The sequence below is a fragment of the Vicia villosa genome, linkage group LG5 (assembly GCF_029867415.1).
Source record: "Vicia villosa cultivar HV-30 ecotype Madison, WI linkage group LG5, Vvil1.0, whole genome shotgun sequence".
NCBI lineage: Eukaryota > Viridiplantae > Streptophyta > Magnoliopsida > Fabales > Fabaceae > Vicia > Vicia villosa.
The window spans coordinates 115248427-115265785 of NC_081184.1; the positions used below are offsets into that span (position 1 = coordinate 115248427).

The following is a 17359-nucleotide window of genomic DNA, read 5'->3' on the forward strand; positions in this document are numbered from 1 at the left end:
CTTTCCAGATTCAATTTAAGGTTCTCTTATCTTTTGCCTTTATGCTATACTTTGAATCTAATGTGATTTTTAAGCCTCTAGTTGGATGTGATCTCTAGTTAGATTGTGTTTCCTCTGTGACCTGTCATTAGTCTGACTTAGGCATCTTATTTGGCCTTTTTGTTCCTTTGAGTTTCAAGGGATTTTGCCTTCAGATATCTATATTACACATACATCTCTAATGTGAAAAAAAATACAGGATAATTCACCAAAAATCTGATGTATAATATTATAACAACACACATTATGCATATTTACTTCAGCAGTGCTGTTTACACCATTTCCTTTTCCTTTTTACATTCTTTTTTTCCCACCCTTTCATCTCCCCTTATTATATACAGTTTTCCGTGAAAGAAAGATTATGTTATGGATTTACCTTTAAAAAGTTTACATACAAGCAAACTAATGAAAGAATTGCACCCGTGACTGTGTGGATATAACAACTCAATGAAGTAGAGCACTGCAAAAAATTCAACAGACAAATAAAAACGCTTTATAGTTTTGCATTTGTATAGCACTTGAGCATGGTTTAATATAAAAAAGAATTATGGAAATATTGTGGAAGACCTGAAAGGCTCAGGAAGTAAAAGCAAAAAGCCTATCTGCTATATTTGTTCGGCATATTGGACATTCAGAGCATGCAAGTGAACAAGATTTACACACTGCAAAAGCAAACAATAAGTTTTTAATTCAGATCCAAAAGAAAAAAGTGAATCCAAAGGAAACTTGCCAAAAAATTAAGATGGAGAAATATTCAAATAAGAAACAACTTACAACAAAAATGACGGCATGGAAGAAGAATTGCTGCAGTTGAAGATTCAAAGCACACTTTACAAACATGGGAATTGGCATCTCCATTACCTAGATGCTTGAGTTCTTTTTCCTTCATGTCTTGCATTCGTGCCTGAAATCATATATTACAGATCAAAAATCATATTTCGGCAACCATTTTTGTTTCATAACAAGATTGAGCAAGAAAAACGGTACCAATTAATACTCAAGATTTAACCCAACAATGATAGTAACAGAATTCAAGATATTATATAATAGAGACATACAATTAACTGTAGAATAAGTATTACCTTGAGACGAACAACCAAAGGTTCTTCCTTGGGAGTTTCGCTGTCTGGTTTTGATACATCCAAAATCTGCTCCTTAGAGATAATATTGCTTTCAATGTCAATAGTTTTTGGATCATTTGTGTGTGCTTCCCCGTCACCAGAATTTTCGTCCATGTTTGATTCTGTGACAACACCCACTTCTTTCTTTAACTTTGCAACGAGGACCCACATATTTGCTAAATCATTCTCCAACGAGGATTCTCTTTTCTTTGCCTCTTCAACCCTGTTCCTGTACTCCTCTTCCATAATTTCCTTTTCGGCCAATGCAGCCTCAAGAACTGCCTCTCGTTGTTTCTTAGCCAAAAGTTCCATTTTCAGATCATCAACTTCGAGACTCCATGACTCCAACTCATCTCTACCAGGTCCCAAATTTTCATTTGCACGACTCGAAAGTCTACTCTTCCTTCCAGATCTTGGATCATGGTACTTGCGGTGAACACCATTTGCTGTCTGTGCAACAGCACTTCGAGTGTTAGCCAGGTCTCGAGCAGCCATCAATTCTTTTTCTAACTTTACATTCTGCAATGAAAGTTTTGTCACCTCCCCAGCCAAATTTTTCAATTCTACAGCAGCAGCTGAGGCCAGTTCTTTGGCATAGGAAGCTTCTTCAGAGAGTTTCTGATTCTGCACATGCAATCCACTATTCTCTTCTGACAATTGTACTTGTTCTAGCTTCAAGTTTTCATTTTCAATCTCCTGAAGGAAGTAAAATGTCAGCTAAGCAATTTGAAAGTTCAAAAGTGGAAAACAATTATAAGTAATACTAATGGTTAACTTCAGTTAATGCAGAATACTTTAAAATGATTTATACAGTAATCCTTAAAAGTGGTTCCATCAAATATAGTCAATGGAATGAAGGTGGAGGAAAACATATTAGTAAGGGAAACATTCACCGAGGAAATAAACTAACTAAATCCAGGTGAAAGATAAATTCAAACATATAATCCTCTGAGTCGTGCTACTTCAAAAACAATAAAGTCTCTGTTACCTGGGACTGTATTTTCCTTTTCAACTCATCAATATGCTCTCCAGACACAGATTCATCAGCAAGCACTATCGAGGTACCATTAGTATCTGTTGCTAGTTGCTTCTCTAGCAACTTCACCTTTTCTTGCAATTCTCTGTTTTCTGAGCACTGAAAAAAAAAGTGAGGGACGGTGTCAGCATACAGTACGCGGTAACTGCAGCATCCTCAACTTAGAGCATAACAAAGTAAATAGCCTATAGATAAACATGTACCTTACTATTTAATTGTTCTTGAAGGACACGGTTGTCCGCAGATTTTATCTGTAGACACATTTAAAAATATAGAAGTGAATAATTAATTTAACTAGCACATTTACATATTCATATTCCATATTGAGAACAGAATTGTAAAATGCAATTATAAAATACAAGCTGGGAAAATTGTGTTTTGGAATAAATTCATGATTCTTAAGATCAAGAAACACCTTAATATAGATAAAATGGTATTTACCTCCAGCTCAAATGCTTTTTCATTACACTGAGTCATCAATCTTGTGACTGTCTGTTATTACAAACCCAAAAATGAAAACAAAATTATAAGTTTAACTGAAGAATTTACATAAAGATGCATTTTTGTTGGTATATCAAGTGAGTATGAGTCTCATAAGTGGATGTTGAACACTTTATAAGTGAGAGGATCCATAAACTGGTGCCTTTAGATTTTGGGTTAAGATGTGGTGTTCAAGTCATTTTAAAGTGATTGTTCAAAGCCCAATGTGATGATCCGACACTTTTCAATCTACATAAAACATATAAAAACTTCAAAACAAAAATAGCCACCTGCTGCATTTCAACCAGGGATGGATTAGCTTCTGAAGTTTCACCACTCTCGATTATTCTTTGTTCTAAACCCCTCATTTGCTTTCTTTTTTCTTGGATTTCTTGTTCCAAGTTCTCAACCTGTATTAATAAAGCATGCAAATTTCCTTTAAAAATAACTTCTGACAAGAATTAAATTAGAAATATATGCCATTTCAATTAAAGTTCAGAGTTTCATTTAGTCAATCTTAACCACTAGCACTCTGGACAATATATTGTAAACTAAAAAGGCCACACAACAGAAAATGACTATTATTTTCAGAAGGAAAAATATAACGAAATAATACATCTAAATTTTATTTTGAAAAGTAAATGTGTATATATAATTCATAACCACTGCTATTTTCATAGTCCAGAACTTTGTGAATATTATTGTTAATCACTTCCCTTTACTCAAAATCCCACCCCATCCCTCGCACTTCAAATGCATCATTGGTTCGCTTGAAATCCGCCCATGCACAATGCCCACAACAGAAAAACCTTCTTTGCCCTCAGTTAAAATATGGAAGTTGGAAGTATAAAAAAAGAACCGCATTCTTGCATATCCAGAGAAAAAATACCTAGGAACATATAAACAATTTGACTAATTAAAGACTGCATTATGAATATGATGCGTAGATAGGATACGTAAAATTTGAGTGTATTGCAAATTTTGTGTATCCATGCATCATTCTAATTGCCTTTTTGGAAATATTAAGTATCTTAAATCTTTCAACAGCCCTTCCCATATCTACCAATGGTTCAATATGTTTGAGTCATGATTTGAAAACAAGGCAGATTACCTGAGTTCTAGAGCTTTCAGGATCATTTACAGACTGTTCTGTCAAGCGCTTTAGAGTGCTGGTACTGAACGCAATGTCTCCAGCAAGCATTTTGACTTGCTCAACAAGGAGATCCATCTGATCAGACATTGTCACCCCTCCCTACAATTCAATAAGCAGTTAGAAAGAGAATTTGAATAGAGTAATCCATTTTATGGATAACATTATGATAAAATACAACTCTGACAATCAGCATGAAGCAATACTTCTATTTAGATATAGCACCAACTTCAGTACAAATTGTAACTCTGGACTGACAAACATATCTGTTACAATCTATGATGCATAGGTACGGTAACCGGTGCATGTACTGATACTGGTACGGGATACAACATTTTAAAAAAATGAAGGTACGGGTACGTTAATAAAAAATAAAAGTTTTCTATAAAATATATAAGTAGAAAACTAAATTGTTAGGTTCACAACAAAACATCACTACAAAAATTTTTAAAAATTAAAAAAATATGCTAAAATTCATAAATATACTATATTAATGTTTGAGAAAATCACAAATTTCACTCGAAATCGAATAATGAGAAAAAAAATGAAGTGCCACGAGTACAGTACGTGTACCCGGTACCGGTACTTCACAATTTTAAAAGTACCCATGCTTCAAAGGTTACAATTAACTTTTTAGTGGGAAGAGGATTGTTGGTTTGTCTTAGAATGTGTGGGTTGGGCCAAACTCAACCCTACAAAACCGGCTTGAAACGAAAAACTGAGTACAGATCTAGAAAGAGGGCAAGACGGCTACGCGGGCGATGGAAACCACAATGGGAAGGGCTGCCGAACGCACTGTCACGCGTTGCTAGAGAGGTGGCGCGTGAGATCCACGCGCAGAAGGAGAAGTGGCGCGTGGGAAGGCGGGCAGCGATGAGATACTCGCGGATCTGGAAGAGGCGATTCCGGCAGTATAGGAATCTCACCGGAAGGACTTCAGGAGCGGCGGCACTAGTGGCAGCAGTGTCGATTGTGGCCGAAAAGCGGCGGTATGGTGATCACCGGAATGAGTCACCCAAAAAAATTTCTCATCGGAAGATAGTGGGTCAACCAGGTAAAGCATGGCTAACAGTTGAATCTCAACAAGCTCTAGATACCAAATAGGGATGGCACGGGCGCAGTGTGATCACGGGCATAATTTTTTCCCTGATCTCTGCGAGGATCACATATTTGTATTGACAGAAGTATCAAATAGAAATATCACACGATCCCAATGTTTACAATTAATATGCTAATTATTATGGATTAAGATTAACAAATAGATTTTGAGGTAGAATGCAACTCACTGCTGGTAGCTTTGTTCGGCTGATCAGTTCACCAGCTTGTGTTGATTCAGTTATAATGCTGCTAGATGGGGAGAGCTCTTCATTCCGTCTACTTGACGTTCTTCTGTGTCTAACATCATGAGACAGATCAGATGCCACTGTAGAAACGTCATTTTGGCTCTCACCTTCAAACAAAAGAGATCCATCCTGTAGGACATCATACTTCGAGATTAAAAAAGGCAGTTACTAACTGTTTAACATCTTCTATAAAAGCATAGTCACACAAAGCAAGGTTGATTTGGAGGGAGCATATATTTAAATAAATGATGATATCTTAATACATATAGTGCAGGAGTCAATAACCAACTCAAACACCCTCATAGTGGAGGCATAAAAATCTCAAACCCCCTTAGAAGAATGCCCTTTGGGATTGAAACATGAACAATGTTAGGCCTTCTCTACCTTGTTTTGAATATTAATTCACTTGGAAAGAAAATGGCAATACGGATTAGATACTTGATAACTTCATCAAAATATCTTGATACATAGCAAAGAACAAACAACAACAACAACAACAACAACAACAACCAAGTTTATCTCACTAAATGGGGTCGGCTACATAGCAAAGAACCACCTCAACATATAATCATAAGCTGTTTGGTAGACTGGGGATATATAACATAAAAAATAAAATTAAAAAACAGCTTTATAAGCATTATTTCAGTGACAGAAGAAATAAACTTGTGAATGCTACTTACTAACCTAGAAGAACTAATTAAAAGCCTATCAATTAAGAGCACAAAACTTGAAGCTAAAGAAATTTAAAATAAGAACAAAACTCAATCTGTAATGCAGAAAATCACAATAAGTTGTTTTAAAAAAGTATTTGCGCTTAAAGAATGAATATTTAAAAGGATGGTAGTACACACTTCACACCAATTGAAGGAGAACTCACATCATCCTCGCCAATAGAGTGACTTTGCTGATATCCAGGAATTCCATTCTTTGATGAAACCAGAATGAGCTTGGTTAGCTTTTGTATCCTACTCGCAAGAGCAACCTTCGCTTCTTCCTCTTCTTCCAGTCTTGATTGCATTTTCACTTGCCCTTCTTCTAACTACTCATATATCAATATAAATTAAGAAGCAAAACTCGTTACACATCATAAAAAAACTAAGGGAAAAATGAAAATACAAAAACAATAGCTATAAACCTTTTGCTTTAAGGTCAAAATCTCTTCATGGTTGACACCGAGTTGCATCCCCTTCTTCAACTGATCAAGCTCGTGTTTTAGAACAGAAATTTCTTTCTGGTATTTCTTAATAAGAGATTTTTCATCAATAATCTGTTTTAACAAATATTTCAAGAATGAATCAGGAAGGTCCTCAAATTCATGTTAATAATACTTATAGACATGCAGTTATGCAGCTAACTAATAATTATAAAATGGACCTTATTACGGGAAGCATATATTTCTACTCGCTTTGCCCTGCCTGCAAACTTCAAGGTATTGTGAGTTTCTTCCATATTACTGGATGCTGGAGTCACAGTGCAGATAAGCTGAAATTTACATGGTAAAGTCAGAATTAATCTGGTGCAATGGTGCGTGTGCAGATATCAGTCCAATATGTCCATTAAGATAAAAGGCAGGGCCGGCCCAAGGGCCAAGCTACCCAAGCTAGGGCTTTAGGCCTCAAAAGTTTAGGCTTACAAAAGGCCTCAATTTCTTTATTTAGTTATAAAAATATATAATGACACTTGAGTTACATATATTATTGTAGTTGAGTTGGGAAAATATATGCCTCTTTTCTTTTTGGTCTCGAGTTCATCTCTTAACAATCACAAAATTAATATTTTAAAATATATTTTAAAGGCCTCACTTTAAAATTTGTTTTAGGCCTCTAAACGGGTTGGGCCGCCCCTGATAAAAGGCAAGAAATGTGAAAGAAAAAAATTGAAAAAACTATGGCCTTCTTGAAGATGATGATGATTAGGCAATTGTACAACATAAAAGGAAAGTCAAATACAGGTGAACAATTATAACATTACAAGAGTAGTAGAGACTCACGGAAACATGACCATGACCACTAAGTGAAGATTGCAGGAGGCGGGTAAGCTTTGAATCTCGATACGGAACATGCGATGATTTCCCCTCGCTCAATTTTCCAATGACCTTTAAATGGAAACCACAAAATCAAGACTGTAGGTGCATGTTTTCTGATCTTTTAACAAAGATATAGTGTGCATGTGATAGCATATACAAACAAATTGTCAAAAGAAAACCTCGTCATAACTAAAAGCATAGGAAATGGAAGACACCTACAGTTCCAAGTGTCAGAAGACTTTTGTTTATATATGATCCTTCTTTTCTTCTTAATCCAGTAGTTTCAGTTTTTGAGCTCTCAGATCCAGCCAGATCAATCAAGTTCTGATAGAAGAAACAGGCCAAAAATGAGCTTGTGCATGGGAACAGAAGGGGGTAGTAATGCCTGAAAATTTTAGTAACATTCACATACAAGCTGAGAGAATATCACTCCATCATATTCTTCACCATGTGCACTGCTTTCAATCATCTACAAACACATTAGATATTAGATGTTAGACGTAAGAGAAGTGTTGGCCTAATGAGGTTCAGGGAATAAATTCCATACATTAACTTTATAATTATTAAACATTTAACCGGCATGTAGAAAATGCAAGTACAGTCATTTCCATGAGCACATGCGCGGTTGCTAATTAGCCATATAAAAACCTAAGGCCTTGGGCTGTAATGAAATGTTTCCTTTTACAATGAGATCAAGCATAGAAAGGAGTATTTTGACACCAAATTTTAATACTATTATTCCAAGAATACTTACAAGTGTAAAAATTGTGTGACTTCGGCTGCTGAAGAGGTTAAAATTGTTTGATCCGACATGACGGTGCTCTGCAATCAAACAACATGCTTATTTATGAAGTTTCTGAATCAACAATTTACCACGAGTGTTATATAGCCTATATTACTCAAAACAATTAGAAGAAAGTATAACTATCATTGCCGACATAAACCTTCTCCAGCAGCAATAAAGGAAAGTGCATGTCCAGGAGACAAAACAACTTCTTCCTTTATACCCTCCACATAAGTACCCTGAAACATAAACCAATATAAATAGTTTGTTATATCTCACACTAGTCTTGAGAGAATAATTGTTTTTGAAGAGTTCAAACAAGACATAACTGTCGAGATTCTCTAGAAACATCGTGTATTATTAATTTTAAATGTCAAATTTAACACATATACTTAAGCATAGAAATGAATATTTTATTTGCATACACAGAAGAAATTTAAATTTATAAAAATAACTAAATAAACTTTCAGGCATCAGCACTAACAAGTTGCCAACTATGTTAGCGCATAAAATCTGGTTTTCAGTTTAGAGTTCATAGATACATCATGCATTCCATGCGACATTCCAATTTCCAAATACATTGAGAAATGTCAGTGTTCGTGAAATTGAAAGACATTGAGAGCAGAATAAAAAATCATTTGAAATTGGAAATATGTGGAAGGAATGAACACAGAATAGTAAATAATTTTTTAATTACGATCAACACAAGATTAAGTATGAAACCTGTGCATCTTCTCTAACACGCAAATTTTGGCCGGTTGGGTCAAGCAAGTCATTTATCACCTGATACCAGACATAAACTGTGTAAACATCTCTATTAACAATGAAAATTTTGAAGGAAAAAAATTCAGATATATATATAACATGGAATGTAACAATCAGTGTCACAAAGTGGCAGGTGCCCAGAAATTTTAGTTCAGGTAAAGCTGAAAGAGCTTACTAGAACTGTAGAACATGTTCAGAACACAGATGGTGGAACACAAAATGTTTTGTATTTACCTCATTGTATATTTCTAGATATGACACTCGAAGTAAGAACTCTCTTCCTGGAGTCTGCAGTAAACACAATTAGTCATTCCAAACAAGATATAATATAATAAAATTAATCGAGAACGGGATGTTTCCATTCCACAATCATGCCAAAGTGAAGTAGTTCCTAGTAATTATAAATCCAACCACTGACTAAGGTTTCTTACCAGTCAAAACATAAAGCTCGAGTATCCTTGTAAGTTTTGAATAACTAACTGGTGTACATTTAAAAAGGGAAAATAATAATGGTATGCAAAACAAGGAGGTAGGAAATTGGTCATAAGTGCAGCGGAAAGAAATGGTGAGTATTGAAAACAAAACAGATACAAAAACATCATTTTCAGAGAACAATGTTACGAGGGAAAATAATAGACATGCTACACTTGTTGCAAAATAACCTATATGTTGGAATGAGTACTTCTAAAATGGGGAAATAGCCGCACCGGGTACGTAACAGTACTTGGAACACGTACTTTACTCATGGTACTTCATTTTTTTTCATTAATGAAATTTGTGGTTTTCTTTATAGTAATATATTATATTATGTATTTTAGTTTGTTTTGAATTGAACAATTTAATTCTCTCGTGATATGTTTTATAGAGAAACACTTATTTTTATTGATGTACTCGTACCTTGATTTTTTTGAATTGAACAGTTTAATTCTCTAGTAATATTGTATAGGGAAACTATTACATATGCATCATAGAAAATATATATAACACAACAATGACTTAACTAACAGTTACTATGTTTGCATGAAAACTCACATCTTGGATACTGCTGAAAACATCTTTTATAGCCAGTGGTATGATACCAGGAGAGTTTTGATCTCCCTGCAAAAATCAATATTTTAAAATTAAATTAAAAAGACCACAAGAGAAGCGAGATCACGTCAATTAAAAAAAGGTGCACCATAAAGTAGTTTATGGCAGGAAAGTGACTTGAAACAAAATAAATAAGGCATTGTAAAATAGTGGTAAGTTGGCGAGGCATCCAAGCGTTTGATTGTCAAATCTTGCTACTGCATCCCCATATTTGACATATGAAGTTGTAAAACTGAATTGAACAACATCTACTAGAATCTATTTAATATGTCTGCTCATCAAACCTGAAATAAATGGCTGCTTATTTGATGTAATCATTAAGGATGCAATCTCAAATCAAAATGAGTCAGTTCAAATAGTAGTTATTTTCCAAACCTATCTGGTATCCTCAACTTTCACTTAACGTGTTTTACTTCCCTATATCCGAAAAATCCTTCAACTTCTAAAAACATATTTTTAGCTCTATTTCTACAAGCACTGTCCTTGTCTCTCAAGTCCCTAGCAAAATGTCTGTTTCGTGCGCGGATGATCTTTATCTAAGAAACGGTTACCTAAATCTATTACAAATAACTAATACAGAGGCCAGTGGTAATTCACCAAATTGTAAGCCCATAAACCCACTATTTTTTGTGATAATATCATGTATTGTCAACCGTAAGCAGGTCCAAGATTCAAAGATCTCCCCGTGGCAAAACTGAACTAAACTACATCTACTAGAACCGATATAACATGTCTAATCATCAAACCTAAAATGAATGGCTGTTTGTTTTATGTAATTATTAAGGATGTAGTCTCAAATCAAATGGTAATTCACCACATTGTAAACATGTGAACCCCAGTATCTTTTGTGATAATACTATGTCAATAAGCAGGTCCAAGCTTCAAAGATCTCCCCCGAGATTTCATAAAAGTTACCCTTAACAGCAGAATCATCAAAGAATAGCTGACAAAATCTTATTATCTGCATTCATCTCAAGAATAATATAAAAATTAAATGCTTCCAAGAAAATTGCTCTAACACGGCATATAAGCTGTCCTAACAAAATTTGACAAAAATAACCTCAAATTGAGAATAGACAAATTCTCCCTCTGTCTAGGGGATTTCAAAAAAACTGTGATCCGAACCGAACTGCCGAACCAAACCGAACTGAAGTTAAAATAACCGAACCGTTATGTTTGGTTAGTAAACCGAACCATATGAGAAATATATCGAACCGAACCGAAACGAAATTGAAAATACTAAAAAAAACAAGTTTAAATTATTTTTTGAAAAAAAAATTCAAAAGAAATTTAACAGTTCGGTGCTTTATCAAATGATTCGGTTTGGTTCTGAATAAATTGAAACGCTTCGATTCGGTTCAAGTGAACTTTAACTATGGTTTGGTTCGGTTCGATTTTCTAAAAAAAAAAAAAAAAACCATACCATGAACTGCCTTACCTCTGACCTACAGTAAATTATAAGTAAAAATAAATGTGTTTCAAACTCTAAATCATTTTATATTATCAATGCAACATTAATGTATTTTTTTTTTTCTATTCTATCATCTACTTCCTCTTGTCTTTATTATAAAAAATGTCTGCTTTATAAATTCATTCAATAATCAATATATTTTGGACTATATAATAGGTCAGATTTATTGATTTTTCAATTAATCTAAAATATTTTTTGGTACGGAAGAAGCATTATTTTAAAATTTTCCTTATTTACTAATTCTGTTAATTTTTTATTTCCATTTAATTAATAATAAACATTTTTCATAAAATTACATATAATTTTTCTTTTTCCTACAAAATTAATTATCCCTCTATTTTAAGCTTTATGCACCCCATTGAATTAAGAAAACTCTCAAATGAAGTAGTATTAATCACTAGGAAAGATACATTTGACTAACCTATCATTCATTAATAATAAACATTTTTAGTAAATTTAAGCATAATTTTTCTTTTTCTTACAAAATTAACTGTCCCTCTATTTTAACTTTATGTGCTCCTTTGATTTAAGAGAACTCTTTTTTTTTTTTTTGGTTTGTCTCTCAAATAAAGTACTATTAGTCACTAGGAAATGGACATTTGACTAACCTATCCTTCATTAAAATACTCAAAAAACATTGCTCCATTAATGGTTTTTATAACTTTATTTGACTGAGCTAACAAATGCTTAGATCTAGTTGAAAACACCCAACTAATACTTTCCTGATTTCCCAAATCAAAAGATAAATTGAAGCAAAACAGAAGTATCACGTAGCAATACCATGAAGGGGTTCAATACTTTTGACCAAAAAAAACCTATTAAAACTAAATAAGATGAAAACCGATCCATTAACTAATTTTGAGTGACACTTACATGCATCGTATGTGTCTTTCCACTACTTGTCACACCGTAGGCGAACACTGTTCCTGAAATATTTATCACAATTCACAAGTTATCTTCCAATCTCAACTAACACCACCAACCAACCACTTTAGCATCAACCATTCATTAATTTATAGGTAGATACTATTAACCATTGCGATCCATTTATGGAACTAGGTACATATTTAAACGTAAATAACTTTCACTAAATTTCACAGCTAAAAACATCAATTCCAATTTCTACGGTTATGAATCCATTTCTTAAAATTTCCTACCATTAACCCCTTCCATGGCTGCTTTCACAACAGGCCTGCCAGCTACTTCATACACTTCATCAGTATTTGTATGCGGTCCAAACACTCTATCTGCCACAAATCAAATAGAAACTCCAACATTAATATCCACAATTTCTACACCAGAAGTAAAAGCATGATTACCTCCAATTACGCAATTGACACCTAACTAATCTATCTCCTTTAATTTCTCACAAAATCATATCAAAATAAAATAAATTATAAAAAAAAAAAGTGAAAATACCGAATGCATAAGCAGTAGCTGGATTATACTCATTCCTCACAATCTTATCACCATCAGCATACCACGCGATCTCATCTCCTCTCTGATACTCTCTTTCACTGCAGCCAAACAACACCATAACCAAAACGAAAATCAAAAATTTCATAATCAAATTTGATATCAGAAAGAAGAAAAAGGCAAAACCAAACAAAAATTCACGAATCAGTTTCTCTCAAATTCACAGCGAAGGATTTGATAGAATGATAGTTGATACCGTAAGATAAACAGATCTAAGCATTACCTCAACGGTCTAAACCGAATCGTCACAGAAATGCTATCTCCAGGCGAGGAAGAATCATGAGACTCCGCGATTACCTCCTCCATTGCAGAAGAAAAACCTTGAGCATCATAACGAATCGACTCATTTTGACCACGAGTCGTCATGGATCGGCCACTGAGTTCACCGCCACCGGAGTTAAAAAACGAAGAAGCAGAAGAAGAGCATGAGCGTGGCATTAACTTTCCAGCGGAGAAGGAATTGTAAGTTGAAGAAGCGGAAGAAGGTTTCCGGTGAGAAAATGGCGAGTTGCTCTTCGCTCGTGAGGACGAGGCCATTGAGTCAACTCGCCGAGTCAGTTAGTTAGAAAAACCTGTAAAATGTGAGGTAAGAAGGGAACAAGAGGAAAGGAATAGAATGTGTCAGAACTTCACATGGCCAAAGCTGTGGAAATGGAAACAAAAGCGAAGAACATTTTCTTTCTTTCTTTTTTTTCTTTTATTTATTATTCTACTTTGACGCTTTTAATTCACGAGGAGCGGGTTTCGTCTTCTCGAAGACAAGTAGAGTTGCAGAGAGAAAGTAGTTGGAGAAGGTGGAAAGAAAATGTAGTGAGAGAATGAGAGAGTGGGTTACGTTTAAATTTGTTTTTCTAAATAGTAATGGTAATTGTTGAGTTTTTTTTATGGAGGGTTTTTGTTTTTTATTAATAAAATAATGAATTTGATTGCGTAGTGGCGACGTGGCGGGTAAGGAGGTGGAGGTGGGCATTTAAACTGGCGGAAGCGCCCGCGCAATAAGAATGGAACAACAGTGACAACCTCGTGTCAAGCGTAAACTCATAAATGCCGAAATTGTTAAATTTAAAAATGCACAATTCTGGTTGAATTTATTTATAATAATAATTATAGACACTTTATCAATTACTCGCTCCGTTTCTTTATAATTGTCACTTTTGTGAAAAAAATTTGTTTCTTTTTAAGTGTCACATTTCAAAATTCAAGAAAGTATTTTTGCTGTTTTGTCAAAATTACCCCTAATCATTATGATAGAGAGAGAAAAAGTTAAATAAAATATTAAAAGGTTTAGGGTATTATTGGAAAAAGAATAATCATTACTTAAAAAGTAATGATAATCATTGGTTGTCTTGGTATGTGAAAAAACTTAAAAAGTGACAATTATAAAGGAACGGAGGGAGTAATAAAAGTGTAAATAATTTAAGAAAATTTCTAACTACATCTCTATCTCTTGAATCTCTCACTTGTGAATTGACAAAATTGTTTTTATGTGTTTCTGGAGATGCATAGCTGTCTTTAAGAATTTGTAAGACGGGTTATAGCATAAGGTCTCAAATTTTTTAATATTAAACTATAGGTAAATAGGGTCTCATAAATTATTTGTCAAGTTAAATCGTAATTAAATGGAGCCTCTATATGTCTTGCCATAGGTAAACTGTAGCTAACCAACATAGGGCCTCCAAAAATTTAAGACGGTTCTGCGTAGATGCATCTCCGGAAGCACCATTTTTTTGTTTAACGTCGTTTTCTTTCGTAAATGCACATACAGAAGCTTCCGAATATGCATCTACGTAAACATTTGACGTTAAACTTGCGACAGACCATTCCCTTTCCTCATTCTTCACTTTTCAAGCTCCCAACTCTCATACTCTCTCAACTACTCTCTCAACCCCAAAATCAAATTTCCCTAATAATGCATTTCTTTCTTCCGAGTTCGGCCGATAACGTCAACATCAACTATCCACATTTCATCAAGTTCAAAACTCAATTTAATCAGTAAATTTTTTACTTTTCGAGCTATTTTAGAGTATTTGTAATAGAGTTAGAATTTGATTTTTAGGTGTAGAAATGATTGGATAGTTTTAGAAATATAGTTTAGAGACAATGTAAGTGTTGTTTGATGTGTAAAACAGACGATCAAGCCACAAAAATGAAGTTTTTTAGTGGCTGGAACAGTGGCCAAACGCCATTGTTGAGTTTCTGAGTTTCAGAACCTTTCGTAGATGAATCTACGGAAAGATGGAACGTTGGGGCATTCCGTAGATGCATATACGGAAAAACCCTAGTTTTTTAAACTAAGGTACTTCCGTAGATATATCTACGGAAGAGCAATTTTTTCCTTTTCTTGTTATAAATACATAGTATCTAACTTGATTTTATTTGTATCACAATACACATTATGGCCGATCATCCAGACCGCACTATACATCGGAGGACTGCACAGCACGCATCTGTGCGGCGTGAATAGGCGCGTGTAGTATCTCAGGTCACACCAATGGAGATGTCATTGCAGCAGATGCACCTGCTACACCCGTCCTAGACAGGCCTTCTCCATCTGTTCCAGTTGAGGGATCGTCTTCGTTCGTTCCACTTGAGGAGCCTTCCCCATATATTACAGCACGGAGGCCTCGGGATGATGATAAGGATTCATCACAGATGCCTTCTGTCCGCAGACGTTGTCGGGGCAGTTCTTCTACTTTTACTCTTGTGCCTGTGCTAGTGACGGTCGATGCATGATCTCTTGCGCCACCTACTATGTTGCACGAGGATGATGAGGTGTCGGAGCCTGTCTGGTACCCGGGGGGTCCTACAGTCGCATCCCTGTTGACAGGGTATGCAGATCATATAGCCAGGCATATCTGGGAGGGAGAGGTATATTTTCTTTGGTTATTACTTATTACTTTTTTTTCTTCAGTTTCTGACTTTGCTTATTAATAGCAGTTTTTTTTTGAAATTTCAGGATATGGATCTCTAGAGGTTCTACAACCACGGCCGGAAGATTGTCGCTCTCGCGCAGCCTGACGAGCCGTGGCTCCAGGATGTACTAGCAGCTATGTCCTGAGAGACCTCTGTCAGGTCGGCTACGGGACGATCCATAATGGGATGTTTATGAAATTTGCGGAGAGATGCATCCAGAGACTTCGTCATTTCATCTTCCTCATAGTGAGATTACCATCACTTTTGACGATGTGACATGTCTGCTGCGTCTACCTATTAGGGGTACCCTCCTTGGTCACGGTAGGTTGACGAAGGAGGAAGCGAAAAAGATGCTAATTGCGGAGCTCGGGGCTGATCCTGATGACGCGCTTGAGGAGGTGGAGAGGACCCGCGGGGCGCATCTCAGGTTTTACTTCCTGCAGTTGAGATATGATGACGAGCTTCTTGCAGCACATGAGGCTGTTGGTGACGAGGTAAAGGCGGATATACATAGAGAGCGGGCATTGATATGTTGCTTCCTATATTTGATTGGTACTCAGCTCTTTGTGGACATGAGCTTGTCGTACACAGACGTTGTTTACCTGAGGTACTTATCGGATACAACACATATCCATGAGTACAACTAGGGAGCGGCTACCCTGGCGTACAACTACTACAGACTCGGAGAGGGATGCCTGTAGAAGGCAAAGACAGTGGCAGGCAGCTGTACCCTTTTGCTGGTAACAATCTTATACCCTTCTACTTATTATATATTTGTTATAGTACGCTAAAATAACCGTGTTTTTTTTAGGCTTGGATACTACAACACTTCCCAGACATTATTGGCTTGGGAGAGGTGCTTGCCTACACTGAGGTCATGCCGCGTGCCAGTGCATTCATCCCCCTCAGAGGGAACCAGGTGTCGGATCCTTACTGGCACGGACTTGATCGCATGGCCGTCGAGGACGTCATATACGAGCTATCCTGATCACCGTGAGACGGTTCCATTTGATAAGATAGCACTATATTATGAATGGTTGGCCGTCAGTTCAACCATTATTGCACGTTATCTTCCGGATCGCGTCATACGTCAGTTTGGCTACCAGTAGATGATACCTTGCGACCCTACTGTCTCTGCTCATATCACCATGACTCGTCGGCAGCTAGACGATATCTTTGCAGATTGGGAGCATCACATGATTCCTTACGAGGCTCGGGCGACGAAAGTAAATAGCGACTGGAGCTGCGTCAAGAGGTACATCATCTGGTACTACAGAGTGTCACACTTGTATATGCTTCCCACTACACCTGGAGATCCGCTTAGACCAGCACACGAGCATATTTTGCAGACTCATCAGGCTAAGTTGGACCATACTCAGGATGTTCTTCCTCAACGTCGTCAAATAACTGACATGGGTCGGGGAGGCATTGCAGATGGTTTATTCTCTGAGGGGTTTGATGTCAGGCGTGTGGTGGATGGTATGATTAGGTTGGCAGATGAGGCATTTCTGTACCATCGACATCGTGTCAGAACTGGTGGGGCACTTTACGCTAGAGGCAGAATCAGTAGAGGGCGTCTTGGACGCGGACGCAGAGGCGGAGGCGGGGCCAGAGGCAGAGGAGAGACGTAGGATGATGTCCGGCACACACAGTAGTGATGCCAGTG

General features: G+C 36.1%; 2 protein-coding genes across 2 annotated transcripts; one reads left to right on the forward strand and one right to left on the reverse strand.

The window, feature by feature from the left end:
• Positions 1-243: 243 nt before the first annotated feature.
• LOC131602093 (kinesin-like protein KIN-7D, mitochondrial) lies at positions 244-13619 on the reverse strand. The gene is made up of 25 exons (XM_058874102.1): positions 13004-13619; positions 12724-12821; positions 12462-12551; positions 12178-12230; positions 9777-9842; positions 8979-9032; positions 8703-8762; positions 8140-8218; positions 7950-8017; positions 7608-7664; positions 7415-7519; positions 7160-7264; positions 6544-6651; positions 6305-6436; positions 6047-6208; positions 5113-5298; positions 3788-3928; positions 2967-3086; positions 2638-2688; positions 2400-2447; positions 2149-2295; positions 1122-1856; positions 814-943; positions 607-701; positions 244-499 (listed from the first exon to the last, which is right to left on the reverse strand). The coding sequence occupies exons 1-24, from the start codon at positions 13315-13317 to the stop codon at positions 616-618; spliced, it is 3195 nt and encodes a 1064-aa protein (XP_058730085.1). The 5' UTR covers positions 13318-13619; the 3' UTR covers positions 244-499; positions 607-615.
• Positions 13620-15902: 2283 nt separating this feature from the next.
• On the forward strand, positions 15903-16802 carry LOC131605206 (uncharacterized). Its single transcript, XM_058877591.1, has 2 exons — positions 15903-16300; positions 16505-16802. The coding sequence occupies exons 1-2, from the start codon at positions 15903-15905 to the stop codon at positions 16800-16802; spliced, it is 696 nt and encodes a 231-aa protein (XP_058733574.1).
• The last annotated feature ends 557 nt before the right edge of the window (positions 16803-17359 follow it).

What these genes read in the sequence shown, in the direction of transcription:
- LOC131602093 (XM_058874102.1), bottom strand. Translation starts at nt 13,317, where the DNA reads ATGGCCTCGTCCTCACGAGCGAAGAGCAACTCGCCATTTTCTCACCGG. An exon ending in ATTCGGTTTAGACCGTTGAG is followed by an intron (nt 12,822 to 13,003) that starts GTAATGCTTAGA and finishes GTTTGGCTGCAG; the next exon opens with TGAAAGAGAGTATCAGAGAG. An exon ending in AAAAAGCATTTGAGCTGGAG is followed by an intron (nt 2,448 to 2,637) that starts GTAAATACCATT and finishes ATGTGTCTACAG; the next exon opens with ATAAAATCTGCGGACAACCG.
- LOC131605206 (XM_058877591.1), top strand. Translation starts at nt 15,903, where the DNA reads ATGCATCCAGAGACTTCGTCATTTCATCTTCCTCATAGTGAGATTACC. An exon ending in ACAGACGTTGTTTACCTGAG is followed by an intron (nt 16,301 to 16,504) that starts GTACTTATCGGA and finishes TGTTTTTTTTAG; the next exon opens with GCTTGGATACTACAACACTT.